Source organism: Cryptotermes secundus, unplaced genomic scaffold (genome assembly GCF_002891405.2).
Source record: "Cryptotermes secundus unplaced genomic scaffold, Csec_1.0 scaffold56, whole genome shotgun sequence".
Classification (NCBI taxonomy): domain Eukaryota; kingdom Metazoa; phylum Arthropoda; class Insecta; order Blattodea; family Kalotermitidae; genus Cryptotermes; species Cryptotermes secundus.
This window is the reverse complement of record NW_019744407.1, coordinates 1,289,264-1,305,850: the sequence shown is the minus strand read 5'-3', so window position 1 is coordinate 1,305,850 and position 16,587 is coordinate 1,289,264. Positions and strand designations below refer to the sequence as shown.

General features: G+C 38.9%; 1 protein-coding gene across 2 annotated transcripts in view; it reads left to right on the top strand.

Annotated features, from left to right (window-relative positions):
• The first annotated feature begins 4,163 nt into the window (after positions 1-4,163).
• Positions 4,164-16,587, top strand: part of LOC111874645 (ralBP1-associated Eps domain-containing protein 1) — a 57,781-nt gene continuing 45,357 nt past the window's right edge. Inside the window, exons 1-3 of one of the 2 annotated variants that reach the window (XM_023870308.2) lie at positions 4,164-4,533; positions 9,582-9,750; positions 15,412-15,500. In XM_023870308.2, coding sequence (XP_023726076.1) covers positions 4,384-4,533; positions 9,582-9,750; positions 15,412-15,500 — 408 coding nt within the window. In that variant the 5' untranslated portion in view covers positions 4,164-4,383. The remainder of the gene's footprint in view (positions 4,534-9,581; positions 9,751-15,411; positions 15,501-16,587) is intronic. The other variant, XM_023870309.2, reaches the window with a different exon arrangement.

Sequence of the window (16,587 nt, the reverse complement as noted above, 5' to 3'; positions counted from 1 at the left end):
TTGGGAATCATCAGCGTGGGTTTCGATGTAACAGATCAACGACTTATGAGATCTTTTGTGTTTGTCAGATAGTGGAGAAAAAAATGGGAGTACAATGAGACAGTACATCACCTATTCGTAGACTTCGAGAAAGCCTATGATTCAGTCAGGAGGGAAGTATTGTACAGTATTTTCATAGTTTGCGATACCCATGGAAATGGTTAGGCTGATTAAAATGTGTTTAAACCAAACATATAGTACAGTCTGTATAGGTAAACATTTGTCTGATAATTTTCCTATCCTGAATGGTCTAAAACGTGGAGATGCTTTAACGCCACTGCTTTTCAACTTTGCTTTAGAATATGCCATTAGGAAGGTTCAGGAAAACCAGGTGGGCCTGAAATTAAATGGGACACATCAACTGCTGGTCTATGCTGATGATGTCAATCTACTCTGGGATAATATAGGTACAATAAGGAAAAACACATACTTTAATTAACGCTTGTATAGAGGTTGGTCTAGAAGTTAACACAGAGGAAACTAAGTACATGGTTGTGTCGTGACCAGAATGCAGGGCAAAATCGTGACATGTACATAGTCAACGGACCCTTTCAAAATGTGGCACAGTTCAGATATTTGGGAACGACTATAACAAATCAAAACCCGATTCAGGAGGAAATGAAGAAGAGACTGAACTCAGGTAATGCTTACTACCATTCAGTCCAGAACCTTTTGTCTTCTTGTCTGCTGTCCAAAGATATAAAAATTAGAATATACAAAACTATAATTTTGCCTGTGGTTCTGTATGGGTGTGAAACTTGGTCTCTGACATTAAGGGAGGAACAAAGACTGAGGATGTTTGAGAACAGGGTGCTGAGAAGAATGTGTGAACCAAAGAGAGATGAAGTGACAGGAGGTTGGAGAAAACTGCATAATGAGGAGCTTCATAACTTGTGCTTTTCTCCAAGTATAATTAGAATGATCACGCCAAGGAGGATGAGATTGGCATGACATGTAGCACGAATGAGGGCGAAGAGAATTGCTTACAGGGTATTGGTGGGAAAGCCAGAAGAAAAGAGTCCACTAAGAAGATCAAGGCTTAGGTTGGTGTCCCCTTGAGGTTCACAACCAGACATTTTCTTCCCCACTCTTCTCTTGCAATAGTAGTTGTTATGTGAAATCCTCTCCAACGAGAAGATGGGGTTGTCTCTTATGAATATTCTTAGATTTTTGTCAAGTATATATTTCGCACATATAACATATTACTGAAAATTCTTCCTTTATGCTATTACCGCCCTCTTCTTCGTCGTCTTTGCTCAGTGAGACTTCAAGCCTCACAAGTTGGTCGTCAGTTATACCTGCCCTTCACGTTCGCACCTTTGTGGTCTGCACTTTCATCCGCCGCTTCCTTGTAGTTGTCTGGTTCAGGGTAGGGTGTGGGATTGCCCTGAATTTGATTTTTTATGGGCGCCAGTGGACTTGGGTGAAATCCACGAATTTGGAACGGGGAAAACAAAGGTGGGGATATGGATAGGTGGACGTTTGGGGTTCCGACTGCTCAGACGGTAGGACGAGATTCTGTCTCAGGGCAACTAATGGGCCTTGCTCACACAAGGAGAGAGAAAATACAAAAAAACTCGCACTTCACCAACACTATTGCTCTTTATTGTAGATGTTCACTAGAGTTACACACTACGAGGCCATAGCACTTGGACTTTGTACACCAATTTAACGTCCGGGAGGTTACTACTGTTACTCCCTTTGGCTACTCACTCCTGTTACTCACTGTCCATGACTAACCGCTCTTATTCCCTTGTAAAGACTGACTGCTCTTATTGCCTTGTGTGACTCACTCCCGCTATTTCCTTCTGATGACTGACGGCTCTGGAGAGGCAGAAGTCCCGACGGTTCCGGGAACGCCTGGATTCCTCTCCTCTGAAATTTTGCTGATTGGCTGAACCTAAAATTTGGGTGTTTCTCTCATTTGCATTCAGCCAATCCCTATCCAGATCCATGTTAATTTGGGCCTAAGTACAACACAGTCCCTCTGACAGCTCTCAAATAAATGGAGGTACGCTAACGATCGCTCGGTACGCCCCTTCGAAAATTATTGCGACTCGTATCTGTCAAGTCTCAAATTTTCAAAGACTCGAACCGTCGAAGTTAAGCATTGAAATCCCCAGAAAACACAGCGGGATACTTCCTGCTCCGTTCTGGGTTTTCAAGTGACCTGCAGCTTGCTTGTCCCTCAGAAAGACCAGATGTTGTCCTAGGCGTCTGCTGGTGCTGGGGACAATTGTGTATCATCTTGTTATCAGTAATACTGTTCGTTTACATGTAGTACATTGTAATTAAAAATGCAAATCAACAACATTGCTGAGGTTCCTGCATGGTGCGGTTACAATGCACTACACACAAGTCCTCTGTCAGTACAGGATTTACAGAGCAGATCATGCCTAACTTACGTATCTTATGCTACAACACCAGCTTCGCCATCTGAACCAACGTAAGATTGACCACCGCCAAGTTTAAGCCTCTTATATTTTCTATGTCTGTATTCACCTTGTCGTATACCGCGAAAATGTTCATTTTCATTATTTTATATGACTTCTGCTTGTCGCCTGTAGACTTTTGTTATATAATTGTTTACAAATAGACTTGAAAGATTCTGATGATGGTGTATGCTTACTTTGAACTCTACCCATCGACTGGTGTATTGAAGACAAAGAAACACCCACAACGTTTTGGAGACTGGATCTGTCTCCGTCCTCAGGTGGATGTGGCAGGTTAGAACTACTCAGTTGGGCCCGTTTTTTTGTCTTCTAATCATCAGTCAATGGACAGAGTCCAAAATAAGCCTAATAGTTCTGTACATAATTGTATACATACGGAAAGTTGAAGGCTGTGTGCAAGTCGCGGACCAGTGTGTGCTTTGGAAAATTTCCAATTGTGCGGAAAACCTTAGGAAGTCAAAGTCAAAGTCACATTATGACTGACGATCAGTCAGTCAGTCAGTCAGTAGGTCTTGGTGTCGAGCCCCATGTGGGGCTCATGACCAGATACTTATTACTGTTTGACAGTTACAGTCTTGTTTTTGTGGGGAGTCCTGTCTGACGAGAGACGGGTCTGACATTTATACATGCTGCTGGCCCCTTGCCAGCGCAGTCTTTCTCGGGCCAGGGTCCCTTGGGACTCGCGACCATATTTTACTAGCTCAGATTTGAGACTCCCCTTTGCGTCACCTACTACTACTTGCAGGGTCACAGTGGAGGGATTAGACCCCATCTTCACACGGGTTTAAATACTGGGAAGTCAAAGAAACCTTGTGGAAAATCAAAGTCACATTGCGACTGATGGTCTGTCAGTCAGTGAGTAAGTCTTGGTGTCGAGCCCCTTCTAGGGCTTATGACCAGATATTTATTACTGTTTGACAGTTACGTTCTTGTTTTTATGGGCGCCCACTCCGACGAGAGGACGGGTCTGCCTTTTGTAGGTGCTGCTGGCCATCGTCAGCAGTCTTTCTCGGGTCGGAGTCACTTGGTACTTGCGACAATATTTTACTGTCTCACACAGTTCGCCTTATTCGTTGTTAAAACATTTATTGAGATGCTAATGACGAGAACTATGAAATGTTTATATGCTGCTGACTTGTCGACGACATGTGTCCAAACGTGCGCGTTGAATGTTGACGCGAGCAGCGTGGGTCCCATTCGGCAGACGGCCTGAAACATTTTCGGCAAGTTCTCAGGAAATCTCCTTATTCTGTAACATTTAATTTCTTGATTCTAATAAGCAGCTACGGCAATGGTTGATAAGGATGATTAAAAAACATACGAACAGAAATATTGGGCCATATTTGGCACTAGGTTAGGATGTTCCGCCGACAGCTTAGTATTGTCCCTGTTTAAAGTTTCGAAATGGTTATACCGCATGTCTTAGGAACCCTTTACAATATAGGCCAAACGCAAAGAAGATAGATATATTCTTCATGTATAAGCGATTCCACACTCATTACCATATCTGTGTACCTGCATGTTTAACGTGAACGGTGTCCAACGTGCTATTACTCTTGCTAGATTTTTCTTAATTGTAATGAAATTATGAAGGTTATCGTATATTTCGGGTGAAACTTCAGTTGTGCGATCATCGGTGATGTTTCGATCTCTGAGACCTCGCGCGTCAATAGTAATAATGGCGACGGTGGAGATGTGGAATGTTTGTCTGGATGAGTATCCAGCACATTGATTCGATGTGAACCCGGCATTGAAAAACGAAGGAGAAATGTACAAATTTAACAGATAGTATGAAAAAATGTTGAAGCTAGTGGTCATGTAGTTTTAGTTACTTGCGTTGCCATTTAAGTGTATACAATATATTTGGCCCCAGCTAAATCTGTTAGCAAAAATGGAAGAGATTCAACTTACTGAAACTGAACAGCGATACTTCGGAGACTTGTTTATATGTTGTGACTCAGATAATAGTGGGAAGATTCCGGTCTACAAAGCCTCTGAATTATTCCGATCCGCAAATCTCCCGCTTGATGTGTTAAAACAGGTATCTACTGAAAGACAACACCAAGAGAATTATATATAAGTGGCAGAAGGAAGATATGTTAACTATTTATTTACAAATTTAGATATTGACTAGCATCCTGTGTGTTCATTTCGTGTTCATATTTACACATACATGCTACAGGTCGTTCCATTACCTACTATAAAGAATAAATTCAGTGTTACCTTCTTTTTGCAGTTAAAATTGATCATCGTTGTGAGTTTCATTCCCCAGATGTTAGACAGTGAAGCTGGTGTGTTGGAGCTTTTCTACCATTGGATTATTTTTAATATTTAAATTATTTTGTATTTTGTGCTCCCATTGCCTGGATTCATTAAAAATGTAGGTGGAGTTTGCTGTTGGTTATAGGTACTCAGTGCACATATTAGCTTATTTCATATGTACTTAACAGGTAGTGACCATTTATGTCAGGTGAGTAATTAAACCAGAATTCAGTATCAACTTAATGAGCTTCAGGTAGTTAACTGTATGTTACGTTTAATAGACGGACATTTATGTATTTTGCTACTGTCATTCATTGTGTGAGCCGTAATTCTAATTTTATTTATTTTATAAAGCTGTTACCTGTATTACATTCTTCCAGTATTTAGATCAGTGCCTAGGCCATATCATCAGTGTCAACAGATTGAGGGCATTGTGATATTTTAGCATTTATGTGTGATCAAAAGTGAAATAATGTTCATATCTATAAGTAAATTTGTAATTATAGAAGTAAAAGAAGAATGTACTTTCATGAGCACAAAACCCATTGCAGTTTTAATGGGAAATTGTTGCTGATGTAAGCAGTATACTTTCTGTCCCTATACTTATTTCACTGTGATCCACTTTTATACATTATAGCCCTTGAGGGACACTGTGAAATCATTATTTCACTGAACATGCATGCTGTGAACTGTAAATGTTCTGGAAACACACATTCTACATTTAGACTAAGACACTAAGCATGATGCAGTAACAGTATCCACTATGTGGTTCTGCTATCAAGAGGTGCACTAAACCCTACAGAGTAGGTGACTCCCTCCTCACCTGAGGAGGGAAACATCCAGTATCCAAAACGCTGTGTTTTCTAGTATTTAGAATACCAGACAGTGGACAAAGTTCAGAAGCCCAGCAAATCTGGTGTTGTACATTGTCAGAACCCTTTAGAATCTACTGTGTAGTAGTACATTAAATTAATTAAAAATGTATATTAATTATTTTTGTTAGAAGCATATGAAATGAAATGAAAATGTATGTTTCTGTCGTTGCATATATTTTCTTCCTCATCTCATTAAAGACTACACTTCTCATCTTATCAGTGCTGCCTGATTCATGTTGGTATCTTACTTGGCTTACTCTTCAACCTTGAAGATGGAGTCAGCATGTACCTACAATATGCCAGTTGACTTTTAACAGACTACAGAACTCTTCATAACCATTGCTGTGAGACCCTCATATCCTCCGTAGTTGGTCACTGTTTTACCTTTTTGTTATAACACTTTCCTGTGCTTTTTGCAGGCTATTTGTGCCAGTTATAAAGCCTTTTCTTGTAGTGATAAATGTATTAGAGAACTTTTTATTAAAATATTGAATGCCTTTTATTCAAATTCTGTTTCTTGACTTAGAATGAGGTGTGCATTTTTCAGGCTCTTATTAGATCAGTATGGTAATTGTCACAGCTTCTTCCTTCTTCAATTCTCTAAGGCATTTACTAAAAGAAGCACTGATGATACTCTGTAAGGTTGGGAGAAATATTTTTTCACCACATCATCACAGTTTCAGGTGATCCGTGACAAGTGGGTCTCTTGTCACAATGATGTTGCATGCCCTTAGGTTGTGGATGCAGGAGACAGCTTCCAGATATGGAGGACAGTTGTAAATGTATTGAATAAGCAGTTGCAGACAGCCAAGAGGGATAACTCTCTAGCTTGGGGTTTGGGCAGGAGGCTAAAACTCCTCACCATGAAAGATCATTATGTTATAAAATGTTGCACAGGGTCCCAGACTTGGACAGATTCTTAGGAATGATGTAAACGTGACATATTTTGCACTTGGAATGCCAGGATTCTATAGGTCAGGTTCAGTGAAGAAAGTAGCAAGGCACAGGTGAAGCAGTTGTGATACTGAACCAGCTGATGATTACACATTTTTCTAAGGAAATAGGAAGGCTGTTAGTCATGGACAGGCCTTTTATTGTAGATAAGGATATCATATCAGCAGTCAAAAGGCTAGATTCTGTTAGTGGTAGGATGTCTGTAGTATGATAGTAAGAGGTAATGATATTGGTGTTAAGAGTAGTAAAGTTTGCCACATCCAGAAATTTAATTGACAGGAATGCCATGTTTGTACAGTGCTCATAAATACACTTTGACATCTCCAGTTCATAACACAATGAGATTGATCACGTCTTGATAGACAGAATGTGACATTGAGGTTTATTATATGTCTGGTCTTGCAAAGGAATTGATTGTCTTACTCTCTACTGTCTGGTGGTTGGGAAGGTTAGGGACCGATCATCAGTACATTGTTCAGTGAGACAGGGGATAAGTCTTTCTAAAGAAAACAGCAATCTACGAGTTTGAAAAAATGTATGTACTCTACATATTCCCCCCTGAGTTCCACACACTTATGACTTTGTTGTTCTAACTTCTGTAACCCATCCAAGAAAAATTATTTTGGTTGTGCTGCAAACCACCTATCTGCAGCTGATGTCGCCTCCTCAGTGCTTGAAAACTTCCTTCCATTGAGGTGTTTTCTTGAGGTTAGGAAAGAGGTAGTAGTCTGAAGGGGCCAAATCAGGTGAGTAGGTTGATGTTTCAGAACTTCGAAGTGAAGATCTGCCAATTTCTGGCATGTAATGGCTTCTTTGTGAGGAGCAGCATTTTCATGAAGAAACAAGATTTCTTTCAAAAGCTTGCCTCGACGTTTGGAAACCAGTTGCTGCTTCAGTCTGATGAGAAGTGCATCATAGTACCCTAGTGCATAGTGCATAATACCCATAGGTATTCTACAAGCAAAATTCCATCTTAGTCCCAGAAGACAAATGCCAACACCTTGCTTGATCTCCTCTGTGTCTTGAACTTCTTTGGACGCGGGAAACCACTGCGTCTCCATTCTCAATTCCTTGGATTGTTCCTTGGTCTGTGGATCATATATGGATCCTAGTTTCATCCATAGTTATGAGACGGTTCAGAAATCCCACAGGATCTTGCCAAAATTTATCCAAAATGGCTTGTGAAGCAAGCACTCGATCATGCTCCTGGTCAGCATTGAGACATTTGGGGACCCATTTGACTGAGAGCTTTTTCCTGTCTAAAATTTCGTGAATAATATATATAGCCTACTCTTTCATGGGATATCTCCAGGGTTCATGCTATCTTCTTAGTGGATATTCTTTGATCGTACAGGATCATGGAATGAATGGCATCCACATCTTTTTGAACTGTCACTCGAGTTTGTCTCCCAGAACGTTGTTCGTCTTCACTGCTCAAATGTCCTGTTCTAAACCTAGCAACACAGTACTGTACTGTGGAGTAGTAAGGCCACTTATCACCTAAAGTAACCGACATATCATCACAAACTTTTTTGGCCTAGTTCAATTTTAGGAAAAGATGTTTCAGTACCCCTCAGCACTCTTTTGCAGTGATATCTCCGTTGTTTTGCGTCATTTTCACTTCAGATCTGCAAGAAACATTAAATAATCAGGCTACGGTTATGAAATTTAGGTAAGACATATACAAAACAATAAACTTTGGATACAAGTTGTTATTAGTATAAAAATAGGTGAAATAGGAAAAACCAAAGACTTATCAGCACCCCTACATTTTTAACACATCCTGTATGTTTACCAAATATTTGAAGTATGTATATGAAGTAATGCAATATTATTAAGAATGTGGTATTGCTAATTAATTAACTAATTAACCTTTAATGTCTATGCATCACACTATTATGACGGCACATACACAGGTCTAGTAGAACTATCATTGTATTGTTTGAGAACAAATACATTTGTCCCCAATTTAAAATCTGCCTGTCAGCACTGTAGTAGTGGGAGATTTAAATCTCTGTATCTCTGAATGGTAAAGGGTAACATTTCAGGTCACTGTTGATATATTGCTACCTTCTTCATAGTATGCAGCCTGTTGTGTGTCATACATAGGATATGTAATGTGTATGTAATGGGGGATGAGGACAGAACAGTATTTCCAAAAAAAAAAACAAACAAACAAACAAACAAAACAAATAATAGATACTGCTGTATCAACATTTGTTTATCACCTGTTGACGCCACATGTTTCAACCCGTATGTTGGGTCATCATCAGGCATATATTAATACTAGTATTAGTTCATGGATCCATATTGAATTAAGGCACAATTCAAGAACTAATACTGGTATTATACACCTGATGAAACATGTAGCATCAACAGCCAGTAAACAAATTTTGATACAGTAGTATCTGTTTTGTTTTTTCAGAAGTATTGTTGTGTAGACTGCCCCATTACATATATTATATATCCTATATATTGCTAAACCTGGGCCTTCCCATTTCAGTATTACATGAGTAGTTGAGAGTTGTGCCATAGATTAGGCAGTTAGACACTGTCTTCTCACAACATAGCCTCAGGTTCAGTTAAGCAAGATTTCATATGAGATTTGTGACAGATGAAGTGACACTGCATTCTGTGGTTTTCACCTGCTAATCACTGTTGCATGTTCATCACCCCTTGAGATGTATTAGCCCTGACAAGGTAGCACATCACATTCTTGGCCTTTAAGCTGGGGACTTGATCTTCATGAAGTGATTGAGGCTAGCTCTCTCTAACGGACCCAACAGAATAGTTGTTTTCCTTCACCTGAGGACGGAAACAGATCCAGTTTCCGAAATGTCGTGTTTTTATTAGTTATCTTAAGAACCAGGACGATGGATAAAGTCCAAAAACCCAATATATCAGTTCATCTTCATTAGCTGGTTACACAGTAAGGAAAGTGAGTGTTTTTATAGCTGATTAATAGCAGTTTGTTGATTTTTTTCTCTCCTCCCCCCAGGTAACTGAACTCTGTGGTGGAAGTAGAGTCAGCCATTTGGGACGCCGTCAGTTTTATTCAGCTCTGAAACTCATAGCAGCTTTTCAAGCAGGGCTTCCTCTACGTCCAGAGCTTTTCCATTCATCACTTGATGTCCCTTTACCTCGTTTCACTTGGGCAGCATCAGTTGGTAAGATGAGCCTGTGGATTGAATTTTTAAATGACCATTTATATGAGGAAAGTGCTGTATAAAGTTTGCAAAACAGAGAGTCTACTTACGTTGTTTGCATGCCAGATTTGTACAACCATAAGAATGGATGTGGGGGAAAAGTCTTGTTTATTTGTATTCATAATACAAAAGTCCATGTTGGAAAATATGGTACATTTTATTCTCTCTCTTTTATGGCATGATATTCATTCATTCATTCATTTCTTATATTTTCCATATATCCATACAGGCAAAAATCCTAGAATGTGGAAATAGTCCATTTGATTATAGATGTATACATGTAGTAGATTACATAAGTCACACAACTAAAATAACACATACCAGTTAACTAACATAGGCAATATAAAAAAACAAAACAAAAGCTTATTACAATTGTAACTAAACATAATTTAGAAAGTGCATTACTATAAAAACTTAAAATTAATATAATTTTCCCATAAATCAAAATACATTGATACAGGACTCGTCATATACATACATACACATCCTCCACTTTCCATAAACATCCATACAGGGAACAAACCCAGGATGTGGAATTAGTCATCAAACACATACACAAAGTCACACAAGTCACACCGCGAAGATCACCCACATTAATTATCCAGCACATACAACAATACAAGGCAAAAAAAGTAAACAAACATAAGTCACAAGTAACCACAATACAACTTCTCACATCTCCCTTACCAACTATATTAAAATGTGGCGTTAAGCATTCAAATTTATGTGCCTTTGTAATTAAAATACTCATTTAATGTATAAAAAGAGTTAGCATGTAAAAATCTTTTTAGGGAACGTTCAAAGGATTTCTGGTTATTAGATAATTGTTTCAGCTCTTTAGGCAGATGATTGTAGATTTTTATACCGGAATAATATGGACCCTTTTGAACTTTAGTAAGAGAAGTACTCGGGGGAAATACGTTAACATTTTGTCTGGTACCAATATTATGAACCTCCGTATTTCTTGTAAACGAATGTATGTTATTTATAGTGTGTTGCATTAAGGAATATGTGTATTGTGAACACAAAGGCAGAATTTTCATTTCCTTGAAAGAGTCTCTACACGAATCTATTTTCTTTAATCCCATCATAATCCTTATAATTTTCTTCTGGATCATAAAAAGTTTCGTCATGTATGAAGAATTGCCCCAGAAGATAATTCCATATGTCATCACAGAATGTATATAAGCAAAATAAATCATTCTTAAGCTACTTAATGATAACATAGGCTTAACTGATCTCATGAGAAAGCAAGACAAACTCAATTTAGTAACCAGGTAATCAATATGATACTTCCAACACAGCCTATTATCAATATTTAGGCCTAAAAATTGAATACACTCTAAGTTAGTCGGTAAATTTTGATCAATATTATTATGCATATTCTGATCCTCATTGTTCATTAAAGTGAAATGCAGAGTGTGGGTTTTATGAATATTTAATTTTAGCAGATTGATTCTGAACCATGTGTTAATATTGTAAAATATTCTGGTCATGGCTGATTTGTAGTCAGCGTATTCCGGATTAGTCACAATTATACTTGTATCGTCTGCATATAAGAATATGTTTGTTCCATTAATTGAAACCTTAGTTATGTCATTTATATACAAGAGGAAAATAAGTGGGCCAAGAATTGAACCTTGGTGTACACCAAATTGTGTATGATGTGGTGGTTGAAATGTTTGTAACTTTTTTCATTTGTTGTGACAAAACTGATCTGCTGTTAAACTTAGTTGTACCAATATCAGAGATGGGTTATGTTCAGTCTAGTTTTCAGTTCACAGTTCATGTCTAAGGTTACAAATGGATCTTCAACAATATACTACCGTAGTCAATAAGTTTGTGGACTGGCCGCAAAGTGTTGTTGCAGTGCACTACAGCAGATGGGTTGAGGCACGATATGATGCCCAGTCAGTTCATCTCTCATCATGGCAAGAGGCAGTTGTGTGCAAACAGTGTAAGCAGAACTACTGCCTTTATTGTGAACTGCAGTTAAATGCATGTGGCAGAAATGGAAAATGTGGCAGTTTGAACAACAGGCAGACATCAAGTTCTGCCAAAAACTAGGCAAATCCCCAAGCGAAACATTTTACATATGAAGAATTGGCTGTTGCTACACGACAACGCCCCTGCACATCGCTCTGTTCTTGTCCTAGAGGAACTGGCAAGGCAACAGATCACCATTTTTGCCATACCCTCCATACACACCTGATCTCACACCATGCAATTTCTTTCTCTTTCACCTCTTGAAAGCAAAGCTACTTGGTAGTAGATTTCAGTCGTCTGAGGAGGTCACTGCCACAAGAGATGCCGTACAGGAATTTCCTGCCAGTATGTTTCAGCAATGTTTTCGGCAGCTATATCAACGTTGACAGACTTGCATAGCGGCCAGCAGCAACTATTTTGAGGGCCGATGTGGATCTGTGTTAATGTATGTGATTACCCTATAATATAGGGTGGGGCACAGAAACTTCCTTTTTTTGAAGGCGAATAAAAGAAAAATTATTGCTGATAGACAAAATTTATGTTTAGCTAATGAAAGAACATGCTTTAAAGTTTTAAATCATGTAGTTTTAAATAAAATATCTTGAAGGTGGTGGCCACCGTTCTCTATGCACTGATGCAACTGTTTTGTGAAGTTCCCCTCTGCATGTGCCAACATGTGCACCGGAATTTGGGCTACTTCCTGCCGAATAACATTCTTCAGCTGAAGCAGGTTTGTGGGGCTATGTTTAAAAACTTCTGCCTTGAGGTATCCCCATAAAAACTAGCACAGGGCGTTAGATCAGGTGAGTGCGCTGCCCACGAGATGTCACCTCGAAGCGAGATGAGCCATCCGGGGAACTTTGCCCTCAAAACTGTCATCGAAGCTCAGGCTGTGTGGGCCGTGGCACCTTCCTGTTGGAGCCAGACATTTCCTAGATGCATTTCTTCAAGAGCTGGTTCGAAAAAGTTTTTAATCATGTCCACATACCCCTGTGAATTGACAGTAACTGCATGATTGTCTTCTTCAAAAAATAAGGGCCAGTAGCTCCAACTCTCGACAACGCACACCATGCTGTCACCTTATCACTGTGAAGTGGCCTCTCATGGAGCTCTCTGGGATTGTTACCACTCCAGTAGTGCATATTCTGCATGTTGAAATATCTGGATAGGTGAAAATATGCCTCATCACTAAAGAAAACAAGTGCGTCAGGGGGTAAAGTTTCCAATAACGTTTCGCACTCCGTTATTTGGTTCTGGAAATGGCGTGGTGACAATTCTTGCACAACAACCATCTTATAGGGATGGAAATGAAGATGTTCGTGAAGAATTCGGCACATTGAATGATTGGCTATATCTAGGGCGACTCCATGTTTGCATGTGGAGCGTCTTGGAGATCTCAAAATCGACTGTCGAACTGCCTCCACATTTTCTGGCATCGTAACAGTCCGTTGTCGTTCTGATGATTTTTCACCACACTCCCGGTTGTCCTAAAGTTCTCTACCCACAAAACAATTGATTTCTGGTCAGGAACTGGACCTCTGGACTTAATTCCAAAGTGAGTACAGAACACACACTGCACCGCCACGTATGAATGGTTGTTTGAAAAATAGGCTTCGGCAGCAAACGCACACTGCTCACTCGTCTACCTCATGTTTCCTATTGAGGGGTTTTAGACAGACACTTCCGCGACTGCTGCGTTCACCAAGCCTATCCTTACTTTTCTGCGACCTCCCCTCCCTTCACAATGCGTCTTCACAAAAAGGAAGTTTCTGCGCCCCATCCTGTATGGTGCGATAAAACCAGAGTCCCCAAACTTAATGACTCTACCACGTATGTTTAAGAACACATGCAACAAAAATTAGTGTGTATGTTTTATATATATGTTACACACATACACAGACACGTTGATCTTTCAGGCTAATTCTATTTTGGATGAGTGATCTAAGAACCTAAATATTGTGTTGATTCTTAATCTGTCGTATCTCCAGATTATTGTATCATCTTTCAAGCAGTCTCCATTTTAGTGCATTTTACTTTGCCCATCAAGATTATGTAATGGTCTGTTCATTCTTTTAAATATAACCAAAGTGGCACTATTTAGTGTTGACTTGGTCATATTGGACAAATGTTATTTTAGCTCATAGTTACCATTACTACTCTAAGACAACGGACCCAAAACCCTTGGCAGGGATAAGAGTGCTGATATCTTCCCTGCACTTGTGCAGTAAGGAATAGCCATTATCACTTGTGGAAGCAGGGTTGGTAGATTGTGCATACGTTGAGTGGTTTTAGAGATCACTGAGAAATTATTATGCCCATGTCTTTTGATTGTATGTTATGTAATCAGTCATGGAACATGAGCCTGTAGTTCACGGAGTATATTTGTGTGTGTTCTGCTGGAAAAATGCATTCATTGCTTTAATATTAGTCACTAAAGAAAAGTCTACATGATATTTCTCATTATTTTTACAAATAATTCAATCAAAATGTACCAGTGTTTCATTTGGTATTGTTATTGATTATTCTTGTATTAAAATCTCCCATTAATAATAACATGTCTGATCATGTCTCCTATTTTAATGTAAATTTTTTTAATCTTCATTCTATACAGTTCTTAAAATTGCCTTGTGGTTTTTATGTATGTCCATCTTCACGTGTGTTTTAACCTTTATTGGCCATTTGTTGCACTATTGTAGTGCCTTATGTTGGCTGGATGTTGAATTTTTCAGTACCGATACCATTACTGCCAAGTTGAGATCCAGCAACCAGCCCTATATTACCAAGGGATTTAAAATCCCAAATTTCTGAAGAGTTAAAATTAAAGTATTCCAGTTCAGATGTCAGTAATATGTCTGCCTTTTATACAGAATGTTCCCACTTTGAATCTCATTCTGAAATCAGTTCTCTGGGTTGATATTTTATAGTTTTCCTTTGTGCTTCGAATCTAAAGTAGTACATTTAAAACAGACATCCTACTCTTTTCATTGTCTCCCCATCACATTCAGTGATATATAAGAAGTATAGTTGAATCAGCATTGTTAATCTTTTTATCTAGGAAAAGGGAATTTTAAATCCCCTGGTTTTGCAGGCTTAGTGGCTGCATTCTAACTTGGAGGCTTAAAAGATAAAGGTAAGATTGACTCTGTGCTTAATATATTAAGCCCTATGCTATGAAAATGTATGGGGGATTGGAGGTATAGCTCTATGATTCTTGACCTCAGCACTAGATAGAAATGAATGGTCAGCTTAAAGCCCTGGCTCCTTTAGCCCCAGGGAAAGAACCCTTGGTATCCATTGTATAGTGGGCTGGGAGGGCCCTGGAGCCAGTCTGAATGTTGTGGAGTAGAGAAAAATCCCTTGCTCTTGCTGGGAACTGAGTCCCAGTACCTTGGCTGTCCAGTCTGTAGCCCATTGCTATGCCGACTTATCTAATCTCTCAGCTTGAAGAACTAATGGGGTTAATATTGGAAAATATGAAGTTCAGTCAGCTGGACTGCATTTCTGAATTGTTAACACTAGAGCACTCCATAACCAGCAAGTTTATGTATCCTTAAAATCAGTAACATAATGTGAGTGATAAATGAAGCTTAGATTTCATTGTAATCACATCATGGTAATGCCAGGTTCTGCTTACAGACAAGTGGGAGCCTCAACATATAAATCGGCAGTTAGGCAGCCCAGATCTCATTCAGCTAAGTGACACAGACCGGACACCAACTCCACAGGTTTGAATTCACTCAGCTTTTGTTTTTCATCAGAATCTTTAATGAAATAATACCAGTATCATATATTGAGAACTCTAATGAACCGGTAATTACTTGTTCTATATGTGCAGTGGTGCAGTACTGTCCAGAGATGACCATAGGGTAATTTGTTTACTTCTTTTTAGCTTAAGTTTTTACGATTTTATTAATTAAGGCACTTACCCACATTAGTTATGAATGGAGAGCTAACAAAGAAACATGGGAATAAATTATGGGCGATGTGATTTATACTACTAGCAAAATATTTTATCTTTAAAACAACCTTCTTTGTATCAGATTTTCAGGTTACTGAACAAGAAGCATGGTATCGTCAAAGGGCTATTAAATGAGAGTTTGGCTTATGCAAAATTTGCAGAAATGTTTATTTACTGTACCAGCTGAAACTAGTATGAGTACCTTTATGTTTCTCTTGTTATGTTAATTAAAATATAAGTGTATAGGCATCTAGTAAAGTTGACACAAGTACATATTTATGTGATTAATTTCATTGGATAACCTAAAGTAGATACTTGTAAATGCTGATGGTACTTGTTTGGTATGTGCTAATATAAATACCGTAAAGATAGTGCAGAAACAGTTGTACAGACTAGCTAAGAAACTGGTGTAGAAATACAAATATAAAATGCAGGGTGTTTCACGACTTTAGGGCATAACTGCAGGAGGTGATTTCCTAGGTCTTTGTGATCAAAAAAGTTCATATAAACATGTGTCCGATTTTGGACGGTTACGGAGTTATGACCATTTTTTCATTCCCGTACATGCCCTCGTGTGAACCGTGTCTATCATCTGACGGGTCGCTATTTTTAGCCAGCTACAGACAGAGTGTTTGCGTTATCTTGACACTTGAGAGGTACCTAAGGTATGGTGGGTTGGTATGTACCCGCGCAGTTGACAACCAAGCGGCAGCCTTTGTTGCGGCCAGTGGTGGCTTTTTCAAAAATCAGCTTTAATCACCAGTAAATTCAAATTAAAGGTAATTTCACAAAGTTAACTTTACATTCATACTTTAAATGTATCATGTATTATGCTGGTTTATTATTTTGTTCCG